General features: G+C 46.4%; 2 protein-coding genes across 2 annotated transcripts in view; both read right to left on the bottom strand.

Moving 5' to 3' along the window:
* The window catches only part of LOC130472817 (zinc finger protein 436-like), a 248,869-nt gene that overhangs the window by 133,143 nt on the left and 93,832 nt on the right, over positions 1 to 21,894 (bottom strand). The window lies entirely within an intron of this gene.
* LOC130474237 (E3 ubiquitin-protein ligase TRIM7-like) lies at positions 2,453 to 20,748 on the bottom strand. The gene is given in 8 exon segments (XM_056845780.1): positions 2,453 to 2,970; positions 4,946 to 4,978; positions 11,363 to 11,481; positions 12,194 to 12,216; positions 13,365 to 13,598; positions 17,418 to 17,513; positions 19,228 to 19,392; positions 20,326 to 20,748. Coding segments are annotated over 8 exon segments (1,611 nt in total).

Below are 21,894 nucleotides of genomic sequence, written 5' to 3'. Positions count from 1 at the left end.
AAGTGGTGACAATGGAGGGGTTAAAGGGGACAGGGTCAGAATGCGCAGGGGGGTGAGTTCTTAGCCAGTGTGTCCTCATTTCACCCCTGCAGGCAGAGGTAGCAGGAGCCAGCTGTAGAATCCGGCCCCGACCATGCGGAGCAGGAGCAACTCCGGCGTGCGGCTGGACGGCTATGCCCAGCTGGTTCAACAGACCATTCTGTGCCACCAGGTGGGCGAGTGCGCCACCGGTTGGATGCCTGCCTACTTGCCCACGCCAGGGGGGTCATCTGGGGCAGCTGCCTGCTTGGGGCTTGGTTGGCTAATTTTTAAGTTGATAATTTTGTATGGCCCACGAATGATGTTATAAATATCCAAATGGCCCTTGGCGGAAAAAAGGTTCCCCACCCCTGTCTTAATACATAGCTGGGAATATAAGTGCGGTAACCCCCTCTGATGAGATTACTGAGGTGTGCTTTATCGGCTGCAGGAAAGTGCTAAACAAATGCTGAAGGTTTCCTTTTGTCCTATCATTTCCAGGTTGCACTTGGTTTTCTCCTGAGGGGAAACAGTCCTGACCTTGCCCTGTCAGCTCTGCAGCCAGGCACACAAGATGGATGTCAGGAGACTCCATTTTGGCGGTACAACAGTGTTGCATCCCTCTACACTTGCTCCAGTCCTGTACACCTTGCCAGGCATACTAGGGTAGCCTAGGGCTGTCAGGATGCCATAACTGGGGGAGGGGCAGGCTGCAGCTTCTAGCCTGTGGCTTCCAGGTCACGACACAGCTACCCTGGGTGGGTGACAGAGATTATGAGAGAGATTGCCACAGGTGCTGATACGAGTACTGAAGGAAGTGTCTTGCTGTGGCCTTGGACTGGAGGGTCTGCCCTGAGGAAAAGAGCACGTATCTTGGACCAAGGAACCGCCCTGGGCCATTTGGTTTCCTTGTCTGCTGAAATACAGAGACCCTGATGCCTTCTTTACCCTTGACACAAGGGGAATGTATCCCCGTACCTGTGGATCCTCCCTAGCCTTCTCAGGACCCCTCCCACGACTATGTTTTCAAATGAAACTCAGAACAGGAAGAGAAACCCTTAATACAAACACATGAAGCTGCCTTATATTGAATCAGACCCTTGGTCCATCAAAGTCAGTACTGTCTACTCAAGACTGGCAGCGGTGCTCCAGGGTCTCAGGTAAAGGTCTTTCACATCACCTACTTGCCTGGTTCCTTTAACAGGAGATGCTGTCGGAGATTGAACCTGGGACCTTCTGCATGCCAAGCAGATGCTCTATCACTGAGCCACATCTCACCTCTTTGAAAACACCCCACCTCTCACACATGCAATGTATAGTGGACAAAGGAGGAAATTCCAGATAATAAAAAGGGGGCATGGGGGAGAGCTAAACATCTCCTCTTTCAGCACTGCTCCCCCATTCCACATCTGCCCACAGCTGCTTGAACAAAACTTGAAAGATGTGTGATATCTGATGACAGACTTCCAAGCATCTCATCTACTTTTGCTTGGGAAGTAACAAAACAGCAAGCTTTCGGTGTCTTCCTCACCACCGAGATTAAGGCGGGGGTGAAAAAGGACAGGCTGAGGGCAGGATCAAAGGTCATGGGGACTGTCAGAGGCCTGTGGGTCTATTCAGACCCCTCCTTTAGACTAGACCTGTTAGTCATGATGTGAAATAGGTGAAGTTGACAAACTCCAGGTAATACCTGGAGCCCCCATCCCCCAAACTGCAGCTGATCATTAGACCAGTTCCCCTGGAGAAAATGGCACCTTTAGAGGGTGGATTCTATGGCATTACATCCCTGCTGATCTCCTTCCCCTCTGCGTCCTCAGGCATCCCCCCCCCCCAATATCCAGGAATTTCCCAACCCAGAGTTGGTAACCCTAGAAATGGGTCATTGTCACTCTCAGAAATAAACTTCAGAGAAAGGAGAGAATGTTGGGAAATGGAGGGGAGAAACAGACTCCATTTTTGGTTCTTGTAGGTTATCCGGGCTGTGTAACCGTGGTCTTGGTATTTTACGGTTACACAGCCCGGATAACCTACAAGAACCAGTGAACTCTGACCGTGAAAGCCTTCGACAATAAGACTCCATTTTATTTAAGTCAATTTACCCCATACTGAGAATGGGACCGGACAGGGAAAGAGAAAAGATCGAAAAGCTCCTATAAGGAGATAATCCTTCAATCACCTCTCAGGTAGCAAAATTTTGTACAGCAGCAATGAACATTCATTGCCATAGAGTAGTCTCTTAGATGTAATTTGGCAGATGTAATTTGGATGTTATTTTTTATTATTATTTATTTTTAAGTGACTTAAGACTTGGACTGTAAACCTTTGTCTGTAAGACTATTTTAGTCCATGTATTTTGTTTTATCTGGCCAAGGGCCTTAAATAAACTATCTATCTATCTTAAGTCAGTTTGGGGAACCCTGGTGTGAAGAGAGTCTTAAGAAGAGAGTTGGAGGTGTCCTTTAACATTCACCAAAAATAAGGGCAGGATAGCCTCTCCAGAGAAGGAGGCCCCAGAGAACTCGCAGAGAAGGTCTGCTCTGTCAGCGTCGAAAAAGGCCACTCGCCCCCCAGCGTAGTTCAGACAGACTCGGATCTTCTTGAGCTCCCCACTCACAGTCAGGGGAAGATAAAGGCCTTTTCCAGAAGCTCTTTAGTGGCCATCCCACTTCCCCACCTCCCAGATCCCCGCCTCGGGACTAAAGGCGAACACCCCCTTCCTCCTCACAGACTTTCTGGCAACCCCCACAATCCATTCTCCCTCGCTTCCCACAAGGATATCCCAGAAATGGAAGCCTGCTGTGAATCCCTCATAGCCCAGAACAGCACCAAAGAGGTCAAATCTCTCAGGAAAGTTGAGCAGAGGTTTAATTTTTTCTCCACATCTCACGCTTTTCCGATCCTCAGACAGGATGAGTTGGGGATAGGCTGTGTCCGGATCCAGAGTCACCTTTGCTGCTGTTGGGGAAAGATGAGGAGACAAGCAAAGCGGATTCAGCTGGGAGACAAATGGTAGAGTTATTTGCCACACCTGCCTAACACCATTGTTAGTGTCCCAGATATGTCCATTCCCTGCGGATCTCCCTGACCTAGTTGGTTGTTTAGACATTTCCCCCACTGTGGTTTGTTCTGTTTCCCTTTCCCGCTTTTTCGTTTTAACCCTCGTCTAGACTCACAGGCTCGCCTTCCTTCCCCTGTCCTATTTAGGGAAGTCTAAAGACAGAAAAGCCTTTCTGGCCTTAGAGAGAAAGCAGTAACGCCAAATATTGTGCTGTCATTATGAAGCTTCGTAAATCATCTGCTTAAATGATGCTATCTACACTTATTGTGCCTTTTTCTCACTCCACCTAGTTTTTTATGTAAAATGTTCTTAAATTTATATATAGATATATAGAGAGATAGAGAGATAGAGAGAAAGAGAGATAGAGAGATAGAGAGATATAGATAGATAGATAGATAGATAGATAGATATAGATAGATATAGATAGATATAGATACACACACACACACACACACACACACATATACACACACGTTCCATCTTTTTAAAGCCCCTTTTATATTGTTTCAGCTGAAGTTTATTGCTGTTTAATTTTTTTACTGGTCTGACTGACTGTATTAATAAATTTGTATTTGCAGTAATCCAAGTGAAAAACAGCCTGATCCCCACATCCTATGTCAAAGAAGTACCCTGAGGGAGGATCAAACAGCAATGTATGTTTCAGGGGTTCCCAACCTTTTTCATTCCATGGGTACCTTAAAATCACCTTACCTTAAATCACACAGTGAAGATCCTTGTGCCATGGTGGCAGCTGCTGCCAAAGCAACATTTTTAAAAATCTGCACAGCCAATCAAATTTCCAATAGCCAATCAGAAACCCTGCTGGCAAAAGCCTCACATGACCATGTCCACTTTCTAGAAACACTTGGTGAGCACCAGGAAAGGTGCTGGCACCCACATGCACCTCGTTGGGAACCCACTTTTTAAAAATCGCTTGTGGAAGAGTTCTTCCACAAACACCCTGAACACATGACAATGAGCTCATTCACCAAATGGGTTGAAGTTGCGAAGAAGGGGGAGGAGGAGGAGGTTGGTTTTTTTTTTTATATATGCTGACATTCTCTACCACTTCAGGAAGAATCAAACTGGCTTACAATCATCTTCCCTTCCCCTCCCCACAACAGACACCCTGTGAGGTAGGTCACCCAGCTGGCTTCGTGTGTAGGAGTAGGGAAACAAATCCAGTTCACCACATTAGCCTCCGCCACAATCAAACCCAAACCACCGCTCTTAACCACTACACCATGCTGGCTGTCAAAGTCTGTGTGAACCAGATATCTGTGACTTCTAGAGAGAAACAAGTGCTTCAGGACAGAAAGTTGACAGGACAGAAGGAAATGCTGCTTTAATCAACAAGTGATTAAAACGCTGAATTCGCTGCCAGAGGATGTTCTGATGGCCACAGGCACAGATGGCTTGAGAAGGGGATTAGACACATTCCCGGAGGACAATCTATCAATGGTTACTAGCCATGGTGACTAAATGGAATCTCCACATACAGAGGCAGTAAAATACCAGTGCCAGGAGGCAAAATTAGGGGACGGCCTCGGTGCCCTGTTGTTGGCCCTCCAGAGGAACTGACTGGCCACTTTGTGAGATGCTAGACTAGATAGGCCTCAGCTCTGATCCAGTAGGGCTTATGAGATGAAAGAAGGCAGTTCATTCCTCCCCCCCACCCCGCCACCACCCAGTTCTCCTTCTCTGACACCCTGACAAATTCTGACAGGCTTCCTCCGAATGAAGCACTGAGGGACTGGTGGGGGCAGGGATGGTAAGAGTTTGGGGACCAAGAGTGTCCAGATAGTCTTATCACTGCAAAAAAGTAGAACACCACTGTTTGTAAGGTGAAGCTTAGTGCATGAAATGTACCTTTCTGCTGGTGAACTCCAGAATCCAGAGCATCTGAGGAAGTGAACGGAACAGAAAATAAGCAGAAGTTATTTGCGTTGAGTTACTTGAGACTCACTTCATAGAACGTATGCTAAGAACTGAAGCCCATGGGTCAAATCCAGACCAGCCTGGGATGCGTCCACACATAGGTTTTGCTCTGGTTTGGCACCCAAATCACATTATGGGAGTTTTGAAGAGCCCCCCAACGTTGACACCCATCCTCTAATTTCTGGGATTTCCATTGCTTTGGTCTGAACTTTCCTAAATCCTGTTTGATATCATCTTTTTGGAAAGATCACAGTCAAAGGGTATTTTCCCTGCTATGGACCATAGGTAGCTGTGCATTTGTGATGGTCCCACTGGTACCACCAGCTGCTTTTTCCTTGCCTCATCCTTCCCCTAGCTGCCATTTCCCTTCCCCCACTTGTTTCTCTACTTCTAGTACTTCCTCTGAGTTCTCTGCTTTCACTTATTTTTTAAAAAAAGTTGTCTGCAGACTTTCTTCTTGTGAAGATACAAAGGGGAAGGTGTACCCCTTATTTCTCTGCTAGAGACATCCTTAATAAAAAAGTGAAAACTGCAAATTTAGAAGAACCAACAGATCATGGCAATAGGTCATGATGAAAAGGGCTAGAAACTTACTCTTTAACATTAAAAAAAACCATGATAACCGTAAATCATGGCAATAGATTTGTATAGCATTCATGTGCTATCTTGCTTAGTTCATTCCCTATTAGGGAAAAAACCCTAAATAAATTGCTTAATTTCGGTCCTGCCTTTCTCCAAGATGTTCGTGGCAGTAAAAATGGGCTTCCTGGTGTCCCTCCAGCCTGGTACTGGCCATGTTTCTTCAGAAACAGAATGTCTCATATTATGATCCTTTTCAAGTTACACCCTTAGCAAAATGATTTCAGTGGACTTTGTAGGGTGTAACTCTTCTTAACACAGCACTGTCAGTCCCTTTGAGACCATTCTGTGGGCTCAGCTAGGACACACTGAAACATACAACACACTCAGTTGAAGCAGCCACTTTTGATAAGTCCAATTTGATCACAGGCACAGAAGAGGAGATGTCCCTGAAAGAAAACAGGAGGATGTCTCCGTTAAGTAAGGATGCCCTGGGGGTCAGGAGGCTTGTTTTGGAGGTGTGTTCTGCCCCGAACTCTCAGTTCAAGAATGCATGGACAAAAGGAATGAGCAGGCATCAAAATGCAGAACCGTTGTGAGAAAAACCAGAGAATGCAATGCTGAGCCATACTAGTTCTAGAATCTGCTCACTTCCTAACAGTGACACTTACAAGCAGGTCTTGGCTTTCCTTCACTACGTTTCCTTTATATGCCAGAATTTTTTCTCTCTCCTTCTTCAGAATCTCCAGACAGCTGCAGAACTGATCCTGTGCTGTGGAATGACAACGTTTTTAATCTGTTTTTTACCCGGCATATTAGCCGCAAATAAAATTTATACAACGTCTTATAAAAAGTTTTGTGCTTTTATTTTGTTTTTTTCTACAAGACATCTGTTTTTGGAAATCGGTTAGCAATGGAGGCGGCACAAGTAGTTAGTCTTGCCTAGGGCGCAAAAATGACTGGCACCGGGGAAATTAGGAAATTAAGGGTGGGACAAGTACCCACGTGCATTCCCCCCTTTCCAAAAAACTTCAGCTAGGTTCAGATTGGCTCTACGCCTCTTGCTGGGGGCAGAAACTCTCCAGTTTCCCCGAGGAAGCTGAATCGAAGGACAGAAGCCTCAACAATTGCGATTTCACCTCCCCGACCCTTTCCCTGCGGCTCTTGAAGTGCTCCTGTATTACTTAGTAGCCAATGATAAAATAATACAGTCGGAGGTTGGAAGATTATTGATCTGTTTATTGTGGCCAAAATAAATGCAGTCGGGTGTGTTTACCTCAGAACAAGCAGGTAAATTCACACACCAGAACAAAGGATTGCCACGACATTTATAACCTCTGGTCAGGGGTGTTACAATACACGTAATATTGAGCATAGGCACACAAAGATCCAATGATGGACACCTTTGGATTAGCATAGGCCTATCAGTGGGAGTTGAGGCGGGCATTTAGGTGGCTACATGATCTGGGACAGGGAACCGAAACTTAACATTCCTTAGGCCGTAGGTAATTCTGGGCCGTGTATTGGTGGAAGGTTGTACCAGACACAGAGAGCCTGATTTACTGACTCATGGCTCCTGGGTGCCACCTTCCCAAATCCCTCATGTGTGTGTGCACATGAATGCATAGTGTTTCAAACCAGCTCTTATACTTCAGGCCTAGCATTTCCATAAAAGCAAGTATGCAGACTGAACACAAAAGCATACATTCAGATAATAATGATTACAGGCATTACACTCTGAGCCGTTCCCAGAACAGCAGTACTCGCGTTTCCCCCTTCAGATGAAGAAAGAGGGGGAATCACATGTCTGAAAATTCCCGGGATAAAGAAAACTCCATGCAAACAGAAAATCAGCAAAGATAGGGCTGATACAGCCTCCCACCCTGACGTGCTGGTTATCTCTTTGCAAGATTCCACCCCCACCCCCCGCCCCCAGTGTTCAAGTAGCCCACTCTTCCAATTGGGAAGGGGTCGTGGCTCAGAAGTAGAGCATCTGCTTGGCATGCAGAAGGTCCCAGGTTCAATCCCCGGCATCTTCAGTTAAAGGGACTAGGCAAGTAGGTGATGTGAAAGTCCTCTGCCGGAGAGCTGCTGCTGGTCTGAGTAGACAATACTGACTTTGATGGAGCCAGGGTCTGATTCAGTATAAGGCAGCTTCATGCGTACACAGTAAGCGTTTAACCAGGCAGGTAGCAAAGCTTGTGGTCTTGGAGGAGGAGCAACTATGCAAAGTAGGGACCAACCTATATTGAACTTGGAAGTGGGCGAATAACCCGACTTGACCCTGCCTGGTGTTTCTGTCTTGCGTTGTATACGTGGGGAAAAGTGCCAGTTTATATATTCAGCTTTTCCTGGACTGTACCACTTCAGTCTGTGGGTAACCTGTTGCATTAGGATAACTTTCCTGTAGATAAAACTCCCTGCATACAGAAAAATAGCCTATAAGGAAGGAAACTAGGCTGATCCCTGTTCACACACCATAGCTTGTTCTGTGGGTTTATTTGTGGGGGGGGGGTTTCTTTACAAAGGGGAGTTTGGACCCTCTCAGGTCCAGGAATGCCTGGGCCCCTTCCCATTTTTGAGGTGCCTAGCAGGAATAAAAATTAAAAATCATGAGAGGTCACTATGGCAATATAACATAATGAACTATTGCAACAATATACTGGTACTTTCCTCCAAATTTTGTGTTTTTTAAAGTAACTATAGCCCTTTTTGTTGCAGTTACATGGGGCTTCTTTTAAAAATGAACTCTGGGAACTAGTACTTTCTAAGAGTCCTTGGGCACGACCACTTACTCCCACTCCCCTAATGAAGTTGGAACGGCTGCCAATTCTTGCTGTTTTCCTCCACCTCCTCGCTCTCAAGCAAAAGTTTAGATTGCAATCTCTTCAGATCAGGAACCCGTCTTCCTCTACTCTGCCAAGTGCCATGCACAGTGACAGTGCCATAAAAATGAATAAAAAAGAAACTGGCATTATGTGGGCATCTCCATTATGTTGGGGGAAAGGAAGGAATCATAATTCCCTCTTTACCAGCTTCTTGCAGAGGTGGATTGTTATAATCACATTTCCTGATTTCTAGAAACACGCTCTACTGAGCAAGGTCTGATGGCTTCCTCAAACTTAAGCGATTCTTCCCTTAATAGAAGAGCCATGCATGTGTAGTGAAATGCCTTCCACCCCAGGAGTGTAGTACCAAAAAATGCAGCCCCACAGGGTAATTGACACAACCAGAAGAGAAACTTTTAATACAAACACACACCTCAACACTTTGAAAACACCCTCCCCGCACACACACATGCTGTATATGGTGGACAAAAGGGGGAAATTTCAAATTTCAAAAGGGGGACAGGGTTAACCCCCCACACACACACCCATCAGCACTGTTCCCCCGTTCCACATCTGGCCCACAGTTGCATTGAACGAAACTGGAAAGGATATGGGCTGTCTGACAACAGATTTCAAAGCATCTCATCTAGTTTTCCCTTGAGAACGAACAACAGAATGAGCCTTGGTAACTCTTCCTTTCCAGTTACCAGAGGCTGGACTTCCCCTTCTCTGTCACCCTGATAAATCCTGCCAGGCTTCCTCAGTAAAAGCATTAAGGAATTGGCTGGAGCAGGAAGGGTGATATTCCTCAATTTATTATCACCAGACACAAACCAATGTGGGCCTTTAAAAACAAAACAAAAAACCAACAAGAAAAATTAAAGAAACTAGAAGTCCTATACAGGGAGAAAGAGAGGGAGGACAACAGCAGTCAGACCTGCTTGCCCTTCCCCCACACTACCCCCACAAGGGAGTCCACAGCTCCGGGAAACAGGGGTCGGACCAGCCGGGCAGGCTCAGCTGGGGCGCCCCTTGGTTGGTGACGGTGCTCAGTCGTCGTCAGATTCGTCCTCGAGTTCCCGCAGCCAAGTGTAGAAAGCAGTGACTGACTTCAGCGCAGCCCCTTTCCCTTGCTGCTCGGCCGGGTCTTTGCTTGACTCCCACTTGTAGAAGGCTTCCTCCTTGATGATGTCCTTGTCATACAAGGCCTCAAAGAACATTTGGAGCAGATTGCCTGGCTGGTCCAGCTTCACCACGAGAGCCTGCAAAGCGTAGAGGGCCTGTAGCTCTTGGCCCTCGTCGCACAGGAGCATCTGCAGCAGCTTGCCACGGTACTTGATCACAGCACTGTCTATCCGGTACGGATTATTGGAGGCAATAGCTGAACGGCACACTGATGTCATCAGGGCCCTGATGAATATGCTGGATGAGACCTGTTGTTCGCTTAAGTTTATCTCAATCCAGTCATATATTCTTTGGTTGTCTGCATTCGCTTTCAATAGCTTGTCTAGTTGCTTGCACAGTTCTTCGAAGGTCGGCTCCTTGTCGCCCATCGTGTACTCCACTTTCTGATCAGTGGTGAGTTTATTGACATCCTGGTCTTCAGGCAGGAATTTCTTGCAGCCAAGATCCCTTTCTCTCCACAGCAATCTGGACTTCTTGTGGCTCAGCACTTTGCAAAGGAGGAAGGGTGAGATTTTGAAGGACAAAACAAGAGTGATCATATAACCTTAGCATTGGAAAAAACTGTAGAAGAACACAGATTGTGAGATGAAATTTTTTAGATTAGAAATAATTAATTCATGCATGAAATATACCTTTCTGCAGCCAAACCCGGGAATCCAGAGTGTCTGAGGAAGCAAACGGAACATAAAGTAAGCAGATGACCCTTGTGCATATCACAAATGTTGCCACAAAAATATCAGTTAATGCATTTTTCTTAGTTTTACTTGAGTACAAATATTTGAATTTCTCTTCTACTGGTTTCTCTTCTACTAGTTGCTCTTCTGAATTCCCAGCTTTCATTTATTTTTAAAAAGTAAGTCTCTTGTTTCTTTCTTGCTGTGGAGATGTAAAGGGGAAGTGATCCCTTATTTCTCTGCAATGAAAACAGATACTTTTAAAATAAAAATTGAAAACTGGCAATTAAGAGGAATTAGTGGATCATGGCAATGGCTTATTATAATGTTATTGCGCTATAGGATTTTGAATTTTTAAAGGCTGAGGCTGCATATTTCCACTTACATCTATGCAATGACAAGGGATATAACCTTACATTTAAAACTTTTTTTTAAAAAAAACCATAATAATAAATTATGGTAATAGATTTTTTATAGCATTAGTCTGCTACAGTGATTACAAGTAATCAAGAAGGCTCACAAAAAGTCTAATAACAGAATACTAATGGGTTATATATGTTAAATTAACAAAACTTTAATGCATTACAAATAATAATAAATGCCATTAAACAAAAACATATTTCAGCCACAAGGCCTTCCCCAGTGTTACAAGTGGTTAAAATACACACTATAAAGTAAAATAATTAAAAATTAAAAATACTACGTTGCTGACCTAAGCTTTAAAACACACACAAGAAGTCGGACCTGTTCATCAACTAGATAAGTCCCACTTCATAATTGGACTAAATAAGGACCATCAAAAATCATTTTTCAGATTGCTGTTCATGATCCAAATACCTCTGTAAGCAAGGCCAGAATGACTCATAGGTCTATGGTGTCTATACCCACATTCGGGAAGCAAAATAGTGTTTACAGTGATCAGAAAATATTCCATGGTGCACTAAAAGGGCCTTCGTAATTGGCATACAAAATTCCTTGTTTACCTGGCCCTATTAGTGATACAATTGACCCGGGAAGTTCCACGCTCACATCTGGTCTCACATAATGACCTGTCTGAAACCCATGCAGGTGTTCTTTATTACCTTTCATCTCCTTCATGACACCCTCCAACAAGACACTGATGTCACTGAAGCCCAAGATCCTCCGCTTCAGTGCAGGAGGAAAAGTCACTGGATTCTCAAACACCTTCTTTTCTTCATACCTGGAGAAAGAAAAGGCGCTAAGCCACCATATATCCAATCAAGAATTCCCACCAGTGGAGCAAAGAAATAAAGGTAGGAATTCGCAGAAGGCCTAGAGACACCGGTGTATGCTGAAAGCAGAGAATGATGAGAAGCCCTTTGGAGAAGAGAGTACACCCCCTCACAGTTGCTGCAGAGACCCCAATGCCAAAGACCCCTGAAGGCCAAATCAGACATCAAGTGGAATGAGGGGTTTCCTCTTAGACCAGCAACCCCACATCCCCTGCTCACATCTGCCTACGGAAAGAAGAAGAAAGCCTCTGTGGTTGTAGGGGGGGAGACTGCTGGACTAAGACCGTAGAGGCCCTGGTTCAATTCCCCATTCAGCCCTGCAGCTTGCCTTGCTGCCCTGGGCCATTCTCTCTTCCTCTCAGCCTACCCTACCTGACTGGGCTGTCATGAGGAAGGGAGAATCATGTAAACCACCCTGAGCTCCTTAGAGGTAGGGCAGGATAAAAATGTGACTCAGAGAAAACATGTCCATGTGCTGTTTTGAGGCATGATTTTCTGCCCATGGACTTCAAGCATCTGCAGTTTGCCATTTACAAACGGATGGAGATCTGCGATCTTAGTCATGTCTGTTTTGGTCCCGAGCCTGACAGGCTACTTTCTTCCCATGCTACCCAGATCCATCCCAGCATCAGGAGGGTAATGAGAGAAAGATCCACATACCTCTGCAAAGTGCTTCGGACATCCTAAAAAGAGTTGAAAGAAAAAGAAAGAAGAGGAAACTCACTATCAGCCAGAGATCACAGTGGGAAGACCCCCTCAGACCCTGGAAAGAGATGCATCCTTGTTTGTGGGTCCCACTCAAGGTCTGAGACTGTATCTTTATAAAGTGGGAGAACTTCATGAGGGAACAACATCAGGAAGCAGAATGAAACCACTTCAGAGGTGATTTGCTGCAGATGATCTTGCATACAGCCCTCATTTCTGGTTGTCTCATGAACCTGGTAATACTTGCATGTGTGGCTCAAACACACACACACAAACATGCACGCTTCAGAGATTCCTCGATCTGCCATCTTTGTCTCTACCTCCCTAACTGCTCAACTAAAAGCCACCCCTTGTTCTCCACTGGTGTGATCCCGAGCTTCCTGTAGGCCTTTGATCAGCCACTAATTATAAAATCATGCCACAGCCTCGAGTGAGACATGCACCAGCAAAGGGTACTTCAATGTACTCCTGGCTCAGAGGCATTAGCGAACCCCACATGTACCACACCAACACCATTATGAGTCACGACCTCTTGATCCTCAGCCAGAGCAAACGAGGGCTGCAGAGAACAGCAGAAGCTGAGATATGTGGGTGGGAGAGTGTGACTGAGATGCCTAAGGGGGAGAGACTTGGACAGAGGCCCATAATGCACCTGGGCCCTTTAGCTCAGCTGACAAACTGCTCTTCTGCTGTCAGCTGGAAGCACCTCTATGTCTGTGGGTCCAGGTAGCACTTGATGCCTTCCCCATTACCAACCCACAATGCTCACTCCCATGGCATCAACACAAGATGGTGTGTTACTGCACCAGCCATAGCTATCCTAAGCAAAACATCTGCCTTGATATTTTCATTTTACATTCCAATGCACACATCGAAGTGTTCTTTAGTTTCAAACTAAATTATGATGCAAAAATATGGATAAATCAATAAGATAATTTGTGAAAAGCAAGAGAGGAAGAGCACACGTTCCTGAATGTGCAAACACAGAGGGTCTGAAGCAACACATGGGTAGAAAGGAAACAAGAACGTGCTTACAACATAAACGGGGCTCAAAAGGAGGCACAGAAAAGGTTTGGAGGCAGCCTTCTCCCAAAGCGGAGCCTGCCTGTTCCCACCATACTCTTACCTGCAGGAAGAGTTCACCGGCTGGCAGCTGGCACTTCTCCTCCAATTCCTGGATGAGACTTTCAAGAGAGGAGAGTTCCTCTGAGAGTTTGGCCAGGTGCTGGTCCCTTTTCCCTGCTACCTCCTTCTCCCCCTCTTCCATCTGGGCCAGCAGAAGTTTTTCTTGCTTATCCAGAAACATGCGCAGTTGCCTGAACTTGGCTACCATCTCTTCCTTCTCTCCTGTGGTTTGCTTCTGAGATGGAAAGAGGAAAGCAGGCCAACGTCAGGAACCCAGCTGGTCTTTGCAGTGGGAAGAGGCACTTTAGGAGACTCCTATTCAAAGGGCACTTTGTCCTTTCACAGAGATCTCAATTAACAGGGGAAAGAGCCAGATTCCTAAGGACCCATCCTCAGGGCCAAAGTACACATGGATCTCACTTCAACTCCTGGAGAGGTTCTTTCAGCCACAGAAGATTATGTCTGTAGCAGAAGACCCAGAGAGTAGAAGGGGTTTCTTGAGTCCTTTTCCTCCAGTTAAACACCCTCCATATGCTGACTCCCCAGGGAGAAAAGAGCTAAGAAGCCCTTTCCCCTCACTTACGGTAGTCTCCCAATCTAAACTGCAGCTTGCGTGGCCGCATTCTGGGCAAGAAAAAAAATCTACACACTTGAGTATCACAAGTACATTCCTCATTTGAATCAGCAATGGCTGAACTCCACTTGGTTCAGTTCAGGATCGGTGGGGTACCCATCAGCATTTCTAGCAAGCATTTTGGGAGGGGGAGAACCCTCATGTCTTTTCAGACTTCTGGCTTGAAGTATTGTTAAAGGTCCCCTATTTCTTTGGCCTGCTGCTGCAGTTGTCTTGTTTGTGGGCTTCCTAGAGGCACCTGGTTGGCCACTGTGTGAAAAGACTGCATGGCCTTTCTTATGACTTTCTCTTTCTCCTCCATTTTCCATCTGACAGAAGAAGCTCTAGTATTTTGACTTTTAATATAATGTTTTATTTACCTACCTAATTTTAACGAAATAACTATGTAAACTTTGTAATGCAACCACATATTATATAATACAGATTCTGCTGGTTCTGGTCCAACCTTCTTGAGCAACAGAAAACAACTCGGCACCCTCTATATGACAGCCCTTCAAGGACTTGAACATGGTTATCATATCCCCTCTGTCTTCTCCTCTAAACCGACCCAGCTTCTTCAACCTTTCCTCATAGGACTTGGTCTCCAGACCCCTCACCATCTTTGTTGCCCTTCTCTGGACACGTTCCAGCTTGTCTACATCTTTCTTAAATTGTGGTGCCCAAAACTGAGCACAGTACTCTAGGTGAGGTCTAACCAGAGCAGAGTAAAGTGATACCATCACTTCGCGTGATCGGGACACTATACTTCTGTTGATGCAGCCCAAGACTGCATTTGCCTTTTTAGTTACAGCATCACACTGCTGACTCATGTTCAGTGTTTGGTCTACTAAGACCCCAAGATCCTTTTCACACACAAACAAGTCTCCCCCATCCTATAATTATGCATTTGATTTTTCCTACCTAAATGCAGAACTTTACATTTGTCTTTGTTGAAGTGCATTTTATTAGTTCCAGCCCATTTCTCCAGCCTGTCAAGATCATCCTGCATCTTGGCTCTGTCTTCTACCGTATTTGCTACCCCTCCCAATTTAGTATCATCTGCAAATTTAATAAGCATCCCCTCTATTCCTTCATCCAAATCATTTAAAAAGATGTTGAACAACACAGGGCCCAGCACAGATCCCTGAGGAACTCCACTAGTCACTTCTCTCCAAGTGGACGAGGAACCATTAAGTAGCACTCTTTGGGTACGATCTGTCAACCAGTTGCAGATCCACCTAACAATAATAGGATCTAACCCACATTTTCCCAATTTGTCAACTAGAATACTATGTGGAACCTTATCAAAAGCCTTACTGAAATCTAGATAAACTATGTCTACAGCATTCCCCTGATCCAGCAAGGTAGTAACTTTAACAAAAAAGGAGATAAGATTAGTCGGACATGACTTATTCTTCAGAAACCCATGCTGGCTCTTAGTGATCAGATCCATCCTTTCTAAATGCTCTAGGACGAACTGTTTGATGATATAATACTAGGGCTGTAAAAAAAAAAATTCGGTACAGTTCGGATTCGGCCGAATTTGGCCCTTGTGGGTTCGGTACGTGCCGAAGTCCGAACTCCCCCACTTCGGATCCGTTCAATTCGGCGGGAATTCAAAGTTCGGAAAAAAATTCGGCCGAATAAAGCCATTAAAAACACAATCGCGCCTTTCTGTGGCTCTGGGGGGGCATTTTTGGGGTTAGAGGTCCCAAACTTTCGGCAGAGCTTCAAAGGACGTTTATTGAAAGACTCCCCAAGTTTTGTAAAGATTGGGTCAGGGGGGGCTGAGTTATGGGCCCTGAAAGGGGTCCCCCCCACCCTTAATGTGCATCTCTCAGCAGAGCTTGCCGCCCACGCACAAAGCTCCGAGCCCCAACAACATCTGAGACGTTTGCAAACCAACTGCAAAACAACTGCAAAACAACACAATCTTGTTAAACAAGGGGAAAGGGGAAAGCCCATATCTCGGGACCCCTGACCCAATGTTCACAAAACTTGGGGGGTATCTTAAGAACACTGGTCTGAAACTCCGCTCAAAGTTTGGGATCTGCACCCCCAAAAATGCGCCCCCTGCAGCCATGGAAAGAGAAAAGGGGGGAGGCGATATTTCTGCCCCCACTGAACCCATCTTTACAAAACTTGGGTAGTATCTTAAGAATAATTGACTGAAGCTATGCTAAAAGTTTGGGGGCTATATCCCCAAAAAAGTGCCCCCTGCAGCCACATAAATGGGAAAAGGGGGGAGGGAAAAGGGGGAGAGCCCATATCTCGAGACCCCCTGACCCAATGTTTACAAAACTTGGGGGGTATCTTAAGAACACTGGTCTGAAACTCCGCTCAAAGTTTGGGATCTGTACCCCCAAAAATTCGCCCCCTGCAGCCATGGAAAGAAAAAGGGGGGAGCCCATATCTCGTGACCCCCTGACCCAATGTTTACAAAACTTGGGGGGTATCTTAAGAACACTGGTCTGAAACTCCAGTGAAAGTTTTGTGTCTGTACCCCAAAAAATACGCCCCCTGCAGCCACAGAAAGGAGCGAATGTGCACAAGCACACCCCCCACACACACACACGAGGATTTCGCTCTCTCTCTCTCTCTCTCTCTCTCCCTGGCCGGGCCGCACATCAGCTGATTCCTCCAGTACTCAATCCTGACTGATTGGCCAGAAGAAGACCCAGCTTGGCCACCGATTGGCCGGGGGAGGAGAATGCTGCTTACTGACGGTTATGCTGCTTACTGACGGCCGAATTTGCCGAATTTATTCGCGAACTCCCGAACTCGCTGAATTCGCCCCCCCCGGTTGCCTGCCAGTTTTGAGTTCGGTTCCTCCCGAACTAAAAACCACCGAATCAGGGGAAATTCGGCTGATTTTCAGTTCGGGCCGAACCGAATTGACAGCCCTATATAATACAGATTCCCCTGAAGAAGCCTCTTGCCAAAAACCATAGGGAATTTTAACTGAGTAATACCTGAAGGAGGAAAATTTTTTGAATGTACAGGTAGACCTGAGTAATAAAAAACATTTTAACTTTATTTTGCCTTAGCCTTATTTGTTATCTCCTGTGTCTCATGTGGCCCTTTTATTTAATTTTCCAAACAAAAACAAACATCAAAAAAAGTTTCTAGAGCTGGATGAGCAACCGGGGCAGCCGACCCACTAGGCAGCCCTAGGTGATTGTCTAGGGTGCAAGAGAACAGGGAGCGCCAGGGACAGCAAGAGTGTGCAGTTCTGCCCCATCCCCACCCCCACTGCCTGGGTACACCTCTGCTCAGAATTGCAATGTTCGTCTACCTCTGCTGAATACTGACCACCTGTGCCTACAACGTCCAAATTGGAAGGGAGTGGGGCTGCATCAGAAGTTGACTTTTCTATCCCTTATTTTTACCCACAATGCTAGATCTAGAATCTATTCACTTCCCAGACATAGTGACACTTACGAGCAGGTCCTGGCTTTCCTGCACAACGTCTCCTTTATACACGAGAATACTCTCTCTCTCCTTCTTCAGAATCTCCAGACAGCTGTAGAACCGATCCTGGGGGAAAGGGAGGGAGACCCAAAATTAAGATATGTGCTTTTTTTTTTTTTAGAAGTTGATTATAAAACACATGAGAAGCAAAACGGTCTTTAAGGGCCAGACTAGATATAACTGCCACATGTCGTAACGGGATCTTCAACAATACTTCCCAAATGCTGAACACAGCTAGCTTCCTCATGGGGACAGTCCCCCTTCTCCTCTGATTGCCACTGCAATGCTAAGATATTCGCAGAGCCAATGCTACTTCGGCATGGAGATTTACTCCTTGCTTTACCATCCTGCCCACCATTATACCCCCCCGCCACACATTAGACTTTTTGCAATAAAACAATTATTTGCAGTCAGTATAGCGCTATATTCTGTTAAGACTCTAGCAATATACCCAGTACTGACAACTTTAAAAAGAAATGACAAAATGATAACTGGTGTGGGATGGTGGTGGAAATTGAAACTTTACAATGATAGAATCATAGAGGTGGAAGGCACAACACGGGTCATCTAGTCTAACCCCCTGCACAATGCAGGAAATTCACAACTACCCTCCTCACACCATCAGTGACCCCTACTGCATGGTCAGAAGATGGCCAAAAAAAACCTCCAGGATCCCTGGCCAATCTGGCCTAAAGGAGAATTCCTTCCTGACCCCAAAGTGGTAATTGGCATTACCCCGGGCATGTTAAGAAAGGGCTACAAGAGCCAAACACTGATGCAATCCTTCCTGCCCTCCCTTTCATGATCTACCTAAGTTCACAGAATCTACCTAAGTTCACAGAATTGCTGACAGATGGCCATCTAGCCTTCTATTTGATACTTTCCCAAACCCCTTTTTTGATATGACCTTGAAAGAATAATCCAGAGCAGGTTTGAGGGAAAAACTGCAGCAGATCCAGGGAAAACTGGGAAGGTGAGTGGAATCATCACAAAGTTGTGCCAAACTTAAATCCCCTGCGATTTCAGAGGGAGCCTATGAAGCAAGAACTTTGCGTGGAAGCGACCACAGTTGTGGGAAGGGCAGGGAGGATTCCTTATTGTGCCACAGTGCAGGGGAAGGGCCGTGGTAGAGCAGGTCCTGAGTTCAATCCCTGGCATCTCCACTTGAATTGAATAGGTAGCCGTTGATGTCCAAGACCTCTGCTTGAGACCATGGAGAGCTGCTGCCAGTCAGAGTGGACCTGGACTGACCAAGGGTCTGACTCAGAATAAGGCAGCTTCATGTATAGCTCTCCCACCCCCCTATACTGCTCCTCTGATTTAAACTGCTACCTCACAGCTACTGTGTGCAAGTGGGGGACACACACACAGGTACCAAACCTGCTTGCATTTCCCCCCTAGCCCAGAGACAAACATCAGCTCTAGGAGCAACTGAGATCAGGTAATCAGTGTGGGTGTGGTGGGGAGTTTAAACCAAGAGTCAGGGGGCTGCCCCTTGTAGCTCAGCCATGCAATTGTCTTGCCAGATGCTAGAGCAGCCAGACATGATATGAGCCCATTTCCTGGCATCACCCATGTTGGCATTAGCAAGGGGGGGCAGGAAACAATGCCCTTGGGAGCCACCAACCCAGGAAGGAGGAAGCAAAGAGGTGTTTTCACTCCCCAATTTCAGCCCAGAGGATGGGGCAGAAACTGGAGGGACTTTCCTTGCAAAGAGAACAAGGAGAAGGGAAGGATCCATGGCTCTTCCCCACCAACCACCACCTTGTTGATTTCCTACCTTGTACTCTTGGGAAGCCTCCTCAAGAGGAAGGGTTTCGTGATCTCTGTGCTCCTTGGATCGGTCACAGACCACACAGATGAGGGCTCTGTCATCCTTGCAGAAGAACTTCAGCGGCTCCTGGTGCTTCTGGCAAACTCTCCCTTTTCTAGGAGCAACAATTACCTGATGCCCAAAACAAGGAATCATGATTTGTTTCATTCTCACCACCAACCAAACCTCTCCTTGTAATGACTGGATATAATTAGTGCCTGGTTGAATTTAAAAACAACGTACATACATAAACACACACACAAGAAGAAGAGAAGAATTGGTTTTTATATGCCAACTTCCTCTACCGCTTAAGGGAGAATCAAACCAGCTTACAATTACCTTCCCTTCCTCTCAACAGACACCCTGTGAGGTTGGTGGGGCTCAGAGAGCGTGACTAGCCCAGGGTCACCCAGCTGGCTTCATGTGGAGGAGTGGGGAAACAAATCCAGTTCACTAGATTAGCCTCCGCCGCTCATGTGGAGGAGTGGGGAATCAAACCCGGTTCTCCAGATCAGAGTCCACTGCTCCAAACCACTACACCACACTGGATATAACCACATGTAACCTGTATGGTTTTGGTCCTCTGTTGGAGTTGGGGTGGGGGGAGGTATTTTGTCCCTGAGAGGGAGCTGCAGGAGGTGCCCTAAGAAAAAGGGAGTTATGATGAGAAAAGGGAGAGAGAAGCTATCTGGGTCCTGGTGCAGAAAACATGGAAGCCAGATCAGACCCAGCAAGGAGCTGTTACTTCAGTATCCTGTTTCCAAACCCTCAACCACCAGATGCAAGGGGAGGGGGTTCCACATATTTAGAAGGGATGTCTGAAGTTACTGCAAGGCTTACCAAATCGCAGTTTGCTGTCAGGTTCCTAAATGTAATTGAGGTAATACCCATTGAATTGGAAGGGACCACCAGGGTCATTTAGTCCAACCCCCTGCACAATGCAGGAAAACCCCATCATTATTTGCATTAAAACTAAGACTCTTTTCACTGGGCTGAATCTTCGGAGAAGCCAAGGAAAAGGCTCCAGCTGCTCCTCATCATGAGCCACCCAGATTTCTTACTTACCCTCTTTTCTTGGAAAGCCTCCTCCAGAGGAATCAACTCATGGTCTTCATGCTCCTCGGATCTGCCACAGACCGCGCAGAGGGGGGCTTCATCCTCCTTACAGAAGTATTCCAGGGGCTCCTGGTGCTTCTCGCAGACTCCCCATTTTCCTCCTGCCCCCTTTCCTTCGAAAGGACTGATTTTCTTTATTATTTCCGCAAAGCTGGCCAGCTGCTGGTTCGGCCAGAGGGTCCCTTCCTGAGCTCTCCCTCTGCATTGGGGGCAGGAAGCCTCGGCCCCCAACTTCCCCCAGTATCGAGTCAGGCAGGCTCGGCAGAAGTTGTGGCCGCACTCCGCAACGGTGACCGGATCCCTGAAAAAGTTCAGGCAGATGGAGCAAATGGCTTCCTGGAAGAGCTCCTTGAGGGGACCTCCCGCCGCCATAGTTACCTGGAGGAAGGGAAGGGAGAGCACCTGAGTTAATTTCATTTTGCCGCTTTTCATAGCAGCGACTGGGCGTTTCCCTTCCTGCAAATTACTTAGCAGGTGTATGGAATCAATGGCCTGGCGACAGAGCAACGCCTAGTTGCCAAGATTAAACAAACATACAAATAAGAAAAGAACAAAAAAGCACATGCTCTAGAGAAAAAGCCTGGAGCGGAAGGCAAACCTTGGCATGGGAATGCTTCACTATGCATGGGAGATTTTTGCCTTGGATTTGCTGCTCTCTAGATGCACATTTTCCCCATCCAAATTCTTAAAACTCAAAAAGAAGCCCTCATGTAGAGTTTTGAGAATCTGAATGGGGGAAATGTGCATCTAAAGAGCAGCAAACCCAAGGCAAAACCTTCCATGCATAAATGGCCAATGTCTCTTTTGGCCCCGCATTTGCAAGCGCCTCCGAAGGAACAGAGGCATTTCGCTTTGCGTCCCAGAGGTTTGTTAAAAGGATGGATGTTCCTGGGGAGGGCGCGGGGAGATCGGAGCTGACTAGGCTGTGCTGCTGACTGCCCAAATGTAAACGTCCCTATTGAGGAAGAGTTAGAAGCGGCTGGAAGGCGCAGAGTCAAATGGCAACAAGGGAAAACCAGGCACTTGGGGAGGGGGTAACAGGCACCCATGTGCATTCTCCGTTTTTCAGACCTCACCACCCAGGTTCAGATCGGTCCTTACCCCTCTTACTGCGGGGTTGGGGTGGCAGTAGACACTGTGAAGACGGAAAGACCATTTTGTATTAGCTTTAGCTTAGCATCACTTATTCTCCATTTTTGTGTGCCTAGAATTTTGCTTTGTAGTTCACAAAGGCCTAGCAGAGTTCATGGCTAACAAGATGCACCTGCAGCCTGTTACTAAGCAGATAAGGCCTGTTCAAGGAGGAGACAGCATACCAGCCTAATTCGGCAACTCCATTCACCTGTGGGAATCTGGGGGGGGGGGGAATGATTTCATTCCTGAGCACCCAATTCCAACCTAAACTGGTTCGAACCATCTAGAGACTTTTCCTTGGTAACAACGCTGATTGGAAGTCATGGGTCATCCGACTTAGGTTCACTTTGTCGTAAGTGTAGCCATGTTCATCGTGAGATACCT

The sequence above is a fragment of the Euleptes europaea genome, chromosome 1 (assembly GCF_029931775.1).
Source record: "Euleptes europaea isolate rEulEur1 chromosome 1, rEulEur1.hap1, whole genome shotgun sequence".
In the NCBI taxonomy this organism is placed as follows: domain Eukaryota; kingdom Metazoa; phylum Chordata; class Lepidosauria; order Squamata; family Sphaerodactylidae; genus Euleptes; species Euleptes europaea.
This window is presented reverse-complemented; position numbering and strand designations above follow the sequence as displayed.